The sequence below is a fragment of the Megalops cyprinoides genome, chromosome 16 (assembly GCF_013368585.1).
Source record: "Megalops cyprinoides isolate fMegCyp1 chromosome 16, fMegCyp1.pri, whole genome shotgun sequence".
NCBI lineage: Eukaryota > Metazoa > Chordata > Actinopteri > Elopiformes > Megalopidae > Megalops > Megalops cyprinoides.
The window spans coordinates 5,313,472-5,325,004 of NC_050598.1; the positions used below are offsets into that span (position 1 = coordinate 5,313,472).

Below are 11,533 nucleotides of genomic sequence, written 5' to 3' on the forward strand. Positions count from 1 at the left end.
TGATAATCATTAAACAATAGTTCTAAAGATGATGCTGGTAATTCTTAATTTTGGTAATGCTGGTACTCTTTCTGATGCCCTGTGGCTCCTCAGGCTTTGTCTCCAGGTTCGATCAGCTGAAGCTGGAGGTGCGTAAGGGCTCTGTGGTGAACGTGAACCCAGCCAACACCCGCCCCCACAGCGACACCCCCGAGATCCGCAAGTACAAGAAGAGGTTCAACTCGGAGATCCTGTGCGCCGCCCTGTGGGGTGAGGAGGGAGGACGAGGGTGCCGAGGGCAAGGAATAGATGGAGGAAAGGGAAGGACAGAGGCAGGGAGAGTGGGGATAAGGGTGGGGGGCAGGGGGACATATAGATGAAAAGAGTAGATAGAGCAGATGGAGAGACAGGGGGAGAGGTTAGAAGGGGCTGTGGGGGGGGGGGGGGGTCAGGTGTATCATTTATGCTGCAGGAACAGCAGTGTCTTTGTCTCTGACGTACTGCTTACGTTACAGAGCATCTGTCTCTCTGTATGTACACTAGGCCTATGCAGTGTGTTGGAGCCATCGTTTGTGCTGACTCTGTCTGTGCTGTGTGTGTGCGCGTGTCTGTGCTCTGTGTGTGTGTCTGTGCTGTGTGTGTGTGTGTGTCTGTGTGCGTATGTGTGTGTCTGCAGGGGTGAACCTGCTGGTGGGCACAGAGAATGGGCTGAAGCTCCTGGACCGCAGTGGTCAGGGGAAGGTGTACCCCCTCATCAACTCCCGCAGGTTCCAGCAGATGGACGTCCTTGAGGGCCTCAACCTGCTCATCACCATATCAGGTCATCCACACTCTCCTTTAATGCTGCTACAAACTCTGATAATGCTACTACACACTCTTACAATACTGCTAATGCTGCGATACACAACTACTGTGGTTATACAGTCAACACAGATAGGCAGCCATTTACGTATACATATTCACTTCAAGTCAAACTTTACAGGAGTCCATCTTAGAATCACTAGGTCCATATTCTTAAGTCTTCAGTATAGGTGCTGCTATGAGGTGTGGTAATGCACTAACCCACTTTTACACGCTTATAATTTACTGGATAAACGCCTCTTTACTCTGTAGCATGGCATGGTATACACTCACTGAATACATACATATCAAAAGCATATCCAGGTCAGCGTCAGTTACTCCAGCTCGGGGCAAATATTTAAAATTGAGGTTAATATTGGTTACATTTTTAACTCAGCTTAGTTGCCAACGTGTAGATATAATGGTAGCAGTGTGGTTTGTGTGCATCTGCTACTCCTGCTCTAGTATCTGTACTGAGTGTAAATGTGTTCCCTCAGGTAAAAAGAACAAGGTGCGTGTGTACTACCTGTCCTGGCTGAGGAACAAGATCCTACACAACGACCCTGAGGTGGAGAAGAAGCAGGGCTGGACCACCGTGGGAGAGATGGAGGGATGTGTGCACTACAAAGTGGGTGAGTGAAGGGGAGAGGCAGACCGAGGGATGCGTGCGCTATAGAGTGGGTAAGTGGAGGGGAGAGAGAGGTGGAGAGGGTTGACTGTAGGTGTAACCGATTTTCTTTACTGCCTCTCAAACTCCTCTCCCTGATTTCTGCACGCAGTGAAATATGAGAGAATCAAGTTCCTTGTGATTGCTCTGAAGAACTCCGTGGAGGTGTACGCCTGGGCTCCCAAGCCTTATCACAAATTCATGGCTTTCAAGGTAGGGATACATTTGACTGGAACTCATTTATGGCCAAAGTTCATTGTTATTTCTTTCTACCCAAATGACTGATATTGTGCCAGCAGTCGCACACCGGTTAAACTCACACCGTAGTAAGTCTGCCTGTCCTTACCCCCGCCCCATCCGCAGTCCTTCGCTGACCTGCCCCACAAGCCTCTGCTGGTTGACCTCACGGTGGAGGAGGGTCAGAGGTTAAAGGTCATCTATGGATCCAGTGCTGGGTTTCACGCCATCGACGTTGACTCGGGAAACAACTACGACATCTACATCCCTGTGCATGTGAGTAGGTCGCTGAGAGACCTGGGCGCTGATCATCCTTGCCACAGACAGCACCGCTGAAGCCTGAAGGGCTCACAAGTAGCTCTGTGGTCAAGGCGTTTGCGTCTATCGCAGGCTGAGCTCTACAGCCAAGGCCCTGTTCTAGCATCCATTGACGACCGGGAGCCGGCAGCGGCGGAACAGACTGCCTTCGTTCCACCAGGAGTCAGGGGTGTGCTGGTCAGCCAGAGTTTGACTGTCTTGGTGCATACCGGTGACACCTGCTGGTCAGTCAGGGGCCTGCAGTCTGCAGCGTCTTCCTCAGACTCATGTCTGTGTAGACTTGGTATGGGGACTGTGGTGTGAAAAGAAGCAGCTCTCGGCATAACGTTTTTTGGAGGAGAGCACATGTTTATCTGCGCTCTTCCATATTGTTAGTGTGGGCTGTAGTGCTGAGAGGCATTTCAATGATTCAGTAAGGCATTCAAAACTTGGGAGGAAAAGGAGAAATTATTGCAAATATTCCAAATTTACATAAAAATGTGTTACCTGACTACCGGTACACCCCTGCCTCTACTGGGAAGATCATGTTCAAAGTGTATTCATGTGCATCACAAGGAGGAAAATCATATTCAATCAGAGGCAGAAATGTGACACAGCAAAAGGTGGTAGGCAAATGTAAGGAAAGGAGATCAGAGAGACAAGCTCATAAGTAAGTCAAACAATAGAGTACATCAGAAAACCAAATAATTATAACACCAACCAGCCCTACGGTTAACTGTCAGACTTCCCGTCATCCCCACATCAACCCAGCATTAGTTGCTGCAGACCGATTGCTATGTCAGTAAGCGCCGCCTTGCCAGTCATGCCACCTCGCCATTTTCCAGAGATGTCCCACAGTACTCTGCTGGATGGTGATAGAGGAGGAGAAATTATCATCCAGGAAAGTTGAATATATGAAAATATGGTCATACATGTGCTTTGTTCTCCTTGTGGAGTTATGGAAAATCTTTCAAGAAAAGAAATCTTTCAAAGTCTTTCAATCACTCAAGTGGCTCAGTCAGCAGGGCACTCATCTTGAGTGCAGGCTGAGTCCTGGAGCCTGGGTTCAAAAGTGGCCATGTTGTCTGCAGGCAAATACCGGAAGCCCACAGCAGCAGAACGAAGCGATTTTATTCATCAGGCGCAAGTTGCTCAGATTAGGACATGGAGTCACACCTATCCTCAGATGAGCGCCCAGTTCACTGTGGTGCACTGTGTCACATGTATTCAGATTTATATCGCTAAGCTAGTATATTTAGCATACTGCAGCAATTTTCATGCAGCTAATTGCAATATGCTGGCTGATTAGAGTTTGCTATCCCTGTTCTCGCTTGTTGGTTTGCTAGTTGCATCCCTGCATGTAAGGAATAAAAGATCAGGCTAATCTAGGCAGCTAGCTTCTACCCGCCATAGCAAATTAAGCAGATCCTGCCAAGGCTGTGACATCATCAACAGCAGCTGGTTAGCCAGTAAGGAAAAAAAAAAAAAAAAACCTTCAAGCTAGATGCATAAATAGTATTTGTTTGTAGAGAGTAATTGTAGTATAGTAGCTACCTCAACAAGATCTTATTTTGTTTAATGTTTGTGTTTTATTAATTTCTGTTCTGTTTTGTTTTATTTATGATTGTAAAGGGATTTTCAGGTAAATGGCAGGTAAGGTTATACCACATAAGGCTGGTGCTTAATATGTAGCCACAGGTTTAACACAGGGATAAGCATCCAGACTGGTACATCTGCTAATGCAGAATCTAGCCCCACTTTAGTTTGTAGAAGACTTCAGATGCTGATTTTTGGGAATAAAGCTCCACAACGTTTCTCTCAGTAGACACATGCAAGTTCAAGCTTGCCTCCTGAATTAACTCCGCCCTCACCCACTCCAAACCCTCCCCCCAGATCCAAAGCCAGGTGATGCCCCACGCCATCGTGTTCCTGCCCAACTCCGACGGCATGGAGATGCTGGTGTGTTACGAGGACGAGGGCGTGTACGTCAACACCTACGGCCGCATCATCAAAGATGTGGTGCTGCAGTGGGGGGAGATGCCCACCTCCGTGGGTGAGTCACAGCACGTCTCAGTGCGTTTATGACTGAGGAAAAGGTACTGTGCGTGGAAATTGTTGTTGCCCGCCCGTATGCGCGTGCTGATTGGCCCCTGTGCCCCCACAGCGTACATCTGCTCCAATCAGATCATGGGGTGGGGAGAGAAGGCCATCGAGATCCGCTCCGTGGAGACGGGGCACCTGGATGGGGTCTTCATGCACAAGAGAGCCCAGAGGCTCAAGTTCCTGTGTGAGAGGAATGACAAGGTGAGGCACACACACACAAACACACATATTATTGGCATTTAGCAGAGTGACTTACAGCTTTTTTCTTTTACAATGTTATCCATTTATACAGCTAGATATTTACTGAGGCAATTGTGGGTTAAGTAGCTTGCCCAAGGGTACAGCAGCAGTGCAGAATTGAACCAGCAGGTTATGAGTCCTGCTCCTTAACCACTACGCTACACTGCTTGGTCCTTTCACTCTGCTCTGAACTCGCACTCCCCTATCTGTACTCTTTCACTGCTCTTCACTGTAACACCAATCTGGCATATAAACATCAGATACTGCTCCTAGCATTCAGTGGCCCTTGGGTCTGTGAGGGTTTCAGGTTGATCTCTCTGTCTCATGTTCTCTCTGCCTCTTTTTTTCCTGTTTTGTCTCTCTCTCTCTCTCTCTCTCTCTCTCTCTCTTCACGCCCAATATCGTCCTCCCCCTCTCCCTTCCTCCTTCTCTTGGTTGCTCTTCCCCTCTCCGACCTCCTCTATTTCTCCCTCCTCTCTCATAACAGTTACTAATAAAGTAAACTGTGAGCCATTAAGGCTAGTACACGGACTAACGGAATTAGGGCAAACACAGCATAAGCCCCTTTTCTCTCCTCTCTCTCTCAGGTGTTCTTTGCGTCTGTGCGTTCCGGAGGCAGCAGCCAGGTCTACTTCATGACGCTGAACAGGAACTGCATCATGAACTGGTGAAGCAGGGGGTGGGGGCTGCCGTGTCCGTCTGTCCAATCATCTGTGCGTTTGTCCACCCGGCTCCTCCCTCACGCAACAAGCCCCCCTTCGCATGGGCAGCAGCCAGCAGAGTTCGGTGGGGCGAGGGGAATGGGGGGGGGGCTGCACCCCTAGTTTCCACAGCGCTGCCAAATAACGCTTCAGTCCTTCCCACTAATGCCCCCCCCCGAGCCCTTGTCGTGAATGAACCCACATGCTAACCACCTGACTTAAGTCAGCTGTCTTAATTGGCTGAAAGCCACACTTGACCCTCCCACTTGACTGCCTGACTGACACACTGTCCAACTGGACCGGAGATCACCTAAACCAACCGAAGGGACAGACGAGGTACCATCCACACTCGCAGCTGCCCCGTCACCCGGGGAACGCCCCTGGGCGGCCCCAGCGTAACTGTACATACTTTTCTAAGCGTTCCAAAGCTCGGAAGCCATTAACCATTGCCCCGTCCTCCTAGGAGAACCTCCTTTTTTCGGACCGGTCGGTTCCTAGTCGGGCGGCAGAGGGCTGCGTTCAGAATTCCTTCTATTTGTAAAACCTTAGCGAAGACACAAAATGTAAATAGTTACCGAAGTAACGAACAATGCCGTGACATAGTGGTGCCGCTGCTCCTCACCTACAAACGCCTGTCATTAGCGAGCTAACAGACCAGTGGCTTCAGTCCCCTAGACGAGCACTCCAGAGCTCTCAGGGCGGCAGAAGGTTACGGTATCGCTGTAGACTTTGCACTCCCTGTTAGGATGGGCCTCTCCTTCGCTCCCCGAGGGTCAAACACCCCATTTCTGACTTTTTTGATCAAAAACAAGAAAAAACACATTTAGAATGTACTGTCACTTAAATTGGAAATAGAGATGCTATTGTTAATATTCATATCACGCTACGTGACTCACAGCTTTGAAAAACAAACAACAAAAAAATCTACATGAATACTGAATGAATTGTTATGCAGAGGGAGGTGGTGGTCATTCTGTGGACTTTGGAGCCAGAGTGTCCTAGCAGACCAGTTAAGCCGTTTCATTCTCAGTGCAGCGTAATGATCAAAAGAAGTTGGGTTTTTGTTTTTGGGGGGTTTTTTGTATGAAGGGGTCTGCAGTGCAAAGCTACGCATGTGAGCAATGAAATGTGAAGAAATGGGATTGGCATGCCGTTTGTTTATTCAGCATTGAAAGGGTAACTGCGAGTCTGGCCAGTCGCCCACACCCACGCTGGAGGACTGTGATCGCGTGACTTTGTCACAAAGTGTCTTTTAACGTCGCAGCAGCGTCAGCGGAACGTTTGAGTCAGAAATGACCCGCTGTCCTCATCCCTGGTGGTGTGTGAGTTTCCCCCTCAGATTCTAGTGTGGAGAGAGAATGTTTTTTTTCCTCGCTCTTTTGGTTAATCTGGCATTTTTTAATTTTGTTTAATTCTTTCACAGTTTTGTGTGTGTGGGGTTTTTTTGAAAATGGCACATTTATTTTAGTTAAAATTGGAAAGTAGAAAAACTGAGGGTGTAGAATGTACAGTCCATGCTCCCTCCTTAATGTCCTTCTTTGTGCCCCTTCTCAAGATTCTGCCTGAGGGCCTACATCTTCTCTCACTTGCCCTCATACGTCATGAGTGTGGCAGTAATCCTGTAGTGGCCCCTTTATGCTCCCTGATCCACAATCTTAACCCCCCACCTAACCGTCGCCACAACTTTACCCCCTCGATTTATTGAGGAGGAGGAACTGGGCTCAGTCCATGGCTGGGAGTCTGAGATTGGAGGTGGGAGGAGGGTATGAGAGTGGAGGTGGGAGGATGGTACGAGAGTGGAGGTGGGAGGAGGGTATGAGAGTAGAGGATGTGACAGAGTTTGAGTAATTCAGCTGAGGAACCAACCAGCCTGTGAATACCGAAGTCAGTTAACACGCCTGAAACACGGCAGCGTTCTGATGAAAAGGGGGCCAGGATTTGGGGACATGAAGGACAGCTGTTTTCGGAGTAAATCCACTTCTTAGTGCTTTACAGGGATTAAATTTCTACTGTGTATTCAGTCAGGTACACAGACTGTCATATTTCTAAGGGGGGAGGGGGACTTTGCAGAGCAATAGTTAGTGTGATTCAGGTATCGGTGCTGAGCTGACTAGTCTATAACCTGGTACTGGTGAGAGGCTGTTTCTGTCCAGTTTTAAGGGGTTTGTCTCACCTGAGCATCCAGACCTCTGAAGGATGGTGTTTCGACTGGTTTGATCAGCGTATTGGAGGCAAAATTGCATACATGTAAAAAAATGACAACCAAAGGCTGAAATATCATATATACTTGTTTTAAAATCCAAAATGGATTGGCTTTTATATAGTATAGTATATAGATATATATACACAAAAGCACTAGAATGAAAGGTGCCTATATAGAGAGTCTAAAAAGCACAGAATAGATTGTAAACTGAAATTGATTGCACTTTTTTCCCCGTCTTTGCCATATACTTTTACTTGCATATCTCAGTAGTTTTGAACAAAGAGTATCGTGCAGATATCGTAGAGAGAGAGCTGCCTCAGCAGCTCCTTTTTCTGTGATCTCTACAGTGAATGAATAGCTAGAGCCACGTGGTGGGAAGTGTCAGCAGTCCATCACCATATCCAAGTTTATCGAGATTTTTGTGCCTCATCACACAGGACAAAATGGGATTGGGACCAATCGACTGGTGATTCTAACCTTGTGGAGCTAAATCAAAATATACATTGTTGACATTGGGCCAACCACTTGACTTATTCAGGCAGTGAGAGATAGAAGAAAATATCATAGTTACTGCAAGTTAGTAATATATGTATACCTATGGCTGGGTGCTATGCAATTAGAGTAGTATTTGCAAAAATAAGTTTACCTTTTTAAACTGTAAGTTCAGGGCAGTGGTTTGATGTTTTTTTTCTTGTCTTGCAAATTGTAAACTGAAGATGAACTATGATTTAAACTAACTCCAGTCCTACTAAATGCAGTTGACTGGACAGGACAAAACTGTAAAGTCAAACCACAGTAGGGTTTTGTTACTAGCTTGGTTATACTGTGAACAAAATCGCAACATCCCAAATGGTCGTTTCTTGTAGAATATTCAGCGGTATATTCCATAGTCATTGAGTTTGCGCGCACTGTGTGTTAGCAGTTAATTGACACCGTCTCGTGTGCTAATCAGTAAAGTAACCCATCAGTTTGTGGTCAGTATAGTGCCCCGGGGCAGGGGATTCTTGATACTTAATGACCAGAAGGGTAGGGGAAAGTGCACTTGTAGAAGTGGCCTTTGAACGTGGCATTGCTTCGCCGGGACAATGTTACCGGTAGGATCTCAAAGAATGTAAGGGGGCGTTTCGAAAGAGATCAGTCCGCCGCTGCGCATCTCGCCTTACGATTTCCCGTTTCTGAAGCGCATTCATTATCACGCCATACAAAAACCTGCGTTCGCCGATCACGTGTGTGCACCTTTACGTTTTCGTACCTTTTTTCCCCGTTTTGGCAAAATCAGACAACAGCCAGAGTGTGTTCCCATGGAGACGAGCTGGTGCCGGCAGAAATGCAGCGCGCCACCGTGTGCTGTTCCCAAAGCAGTGGTCACATTGGGTGTAATACACTTAAGCAGACAGCAGGGGGAGCCCTCCGTGTTAGAACACGTGTGAACACCACAAATGAAGATACACGTTTAAGCAGTGTAGGGGACTGGAGGCTCCTGACTGGAGACAGAAGTTTGAAAACTTTAACAGACCTAATAACGTCTAACAGTAAAGTGTGTTACTTTTAATCATACATTTAATGACACAGAAGCTACATTACAGGGGGTAGGCTTATGCCAGGAAAGATGAAGACCGATTGCATAGAGGATTTAGAAAGTGTTTGAAGAATAGGCTGGAACAATAAAAGGTAGCACAGACGTATTAGGCAGAGTATATATGAAATATGTTATCTATAATATAGAAAAATCTATATTGAGATTTGTACATTTTGAAATAAGATTATTATAGATGGAAGCACAAAGTATTTTATGTTGGAGAGAACAGATATATAAAGATATAAAGATATAAAACATTGTGGATATATAAAGATATATCTGAGGGATTCAAGCGGTCTTGTGAATGAGAGCCTCTCTGGATGTGCGTATGGGTGAGCGTGTGTGTCGTTTCGGATTGGAGCAAACAGAGGAACAAGCGACCCCCCCTTCTGTTTGGAGGTGAACGGACACCTGCCCGAGCCGGTGACATACGAGTAAGGGTGGGGTCCAGGGTCACCTTGGACATGCGGACGGACAGACAGACAGTCACCTGTATGGATGCGGCTCACTCCATCCCGTATCCTAACCACACCGCCAGCGCGTGAAGTGAGCCGCGGCTCTCATCTGGCCATCCTCACTATGGTGACGAGAAGCAGGGACACCCTGTGGACCTGTGTAACCTCCCGTGCAGTCCTTGATGCCGCAACACACTACACCGATAAAGTGATCGCTTTAATTACTGCAGCCACTCCACTACTCCTCAGCGAAGCGCTCGTGTGTGTATGGCTGACGTCTGGTCATTAGCCTTACTGCTGTGGGTTGTCCCTGCTTCAGAGCTACATCATTGCGTTGAAGTGTTCTGCTGGGTCAGGTGGTCAGCTGTCTGTCTGTCTGCCGCTCCCGGTGACCGGAGTGGGCGATATGAATGTAAGCCGGCGTGACTGTCTCCAGCCTGTCACTTTGAGAGCCCCGATCTGTACCTGTCACCTCAGTGGGAGTAGGCTTCAGGCTTCAACACACAACACTGCTGTTACCATTGTTGTTACCAGTCTGCAGTAGGGGAACCCCCCCCCCCCCCCCCCCCCCTCCATAAACCCTACCCCTACTCTCATGGTCCTCAGTTTGCTTTTTCTCACACACACACACACACACATTAAAATGGTACAGCCTAGATGGAAGACGGCAAGCCCCAAATGACCAAATTGCTCTTTTGAGATTAACAAACACATTAAGATGTACAAAACGATTCCTTTTAATACAGACTCTCTATTTGGTGACATGTGACAGTGTTGTGCATCTGCAAAAGGCAACTTAAACGAATGTATCGGTGTGACATCACAAGCATGTCTCGTCTCTGATACTTGAGGGGCTCTCCAGGAACAGGACTGCAGACTGCTGCTGTAACGTTTGGTCTTAATCTGCTCTAACTGCTGTAACGGAAACCACAAACTAATAAGGAACTATGATAGATACATATTAATACAAAATTAAGCTTGATCATTTTGTATATTTTACACTCTGTGAATGGATTTTTTTTTTCCTCTCTTGGTTTTTCCTCATTTTACTGTTCTATATAGTGAACCAGGAGTGGTTAAAGGTGGAAGTTCAAAGTTGAGAGTTGATATCCTCTGTGATGGGTTGATTTTAATTTCTTTTTGTTTTTCATTTCTTAATCCATAGCAAAACCTAGATGTTTTAATGTATATGTTCTGTTGGTTTTTTTGGAGGGGGACCTTCTTGAGATTGCGTTTAATAGACTAATGAGATTTCAAGTCTTAAGATTGTGTTGAATGAACTCATGAGTCTTTATGCAAAAGAAATGGAAAAACAAATAAAACTACATTGATCTCTGTTCCAAACGTGTGTAGTGATCATAAATAACCATCTTGACTTCTTTCTGCAAACACATTTACAGTTTTGCACATTTGTAAGTACTGTTCATCTAATCTGTTTGTAAAGGGAGGATTTTGAATGTGACACTTTACTGTAAACACCACTACTGCACCTTGCTTTTGTAGTGCTAAAACTGTTAACAGGCATTTCATAAAAGTTGTATAACAGTTAATCTACAGCATATAGGTATTTCACATACACTTTTTAGATGTAAGCATGGGACAATGAGACAGACACCTTTTATGCACACTTGTCACAGTAAGGAATGTTATTTCTTAGTTCGATATGAACTGTATTACTAGACATGAACTGTTACTATTGAACAACTCACTTCCACAAATAGCTGAAATTATCTGATTGTATGCAGTTATCTTCCAGTGTCTGTACATCTTCTTTGCACAAGAATCAGGTCTCTCTACAGTTGGTGTGGTTGTGGAAAACGCACATCTACCAGTGACCACATCTTAACCTGGTCAGCATGACCGATGGCAACCGTGGCTCTGCAAGGTTGCAAATGTCACCAGGGAAGCCAGCCGCTAAGGTCATGAATCGAATGTTCTTTCATTCAAACACTGAGCAGAAAAATAATCCAGAGAGTGCGAACAAGAACTGCAGACAACTTTCAGCTAATGAGTCATTAAAAATTCAGGCCAAAATTTCCTTTCAGTCATAGAAATAAATCCATCTGTCTAGCAATCTGCCATCCTGGTCTTCAGCAATGTTTCACATACACACGTGAGACATTAAACTGGCATATAGGGCATATGGTTAAAGCAACATAAAGAAATCTGGGTGGAACAGGATCAAGATAAACTTCAGGGTAAGAGTACCCTGAGTCAGCACCCATCATGTGA

The 11,533-nt window shown here is 46.2% G+C and overlaps 1 protein-coding gene across 5 annotated transcripts in view; it reads left to right on the forward strand.

Annotated features, from left to right (window-relative positions):
- LOC118790835 (misshapen-like kinase 1) overlaps positions 1 to 9,861 on the forward strand; it is a 43,847-nt gene extending 33,986 nt beyond the window's left edge. For 4 of the 5 annotated variants that reach the window (XM_036547912.1, XM_036547913.1, XM_036547915.1 and 1 more), the window contains 8 exons: positions 94 to 249; positions 656 to 799; positions 1,317 to 1,451; positions 1,599 to 1,699; positions 1,850 to 1,999; positions 3,914 to 4,073; positions 4,185 to 4,324; positions 4,951 to 9,861. In XM_036547912.1, coding sequence (XP_036403805.1) covers positions 94 to 249; positions 656 to 799; positions 1,317 to 1,451; positions 1,599 to 1,699; positions 1,850 to 1,999; positions 3,914 to 4,073; positions 4,185 to 4,324; positions 4,951 to 5,034 — 1,070 coding nt within the window. In that variant the 3' untranslated portion in view covers positions 5,035 to 9,861. The remainder of the gene's footprint in view (positions 1 to 93; positions 250 to 655; positions 800 to 1,316; positions 1,452 to 1,598; positions 1,700 to 1,849; positions 2,000 to 3,913; positions 4,074 to 4,184; positions 4,325 to 4,950) is intronic. The other variant, XR_005005529.1, reaches the window with a different exon arrangement.
- Positions 9,862 to 11,533: the final 1,672 nt, after the last annotated feature.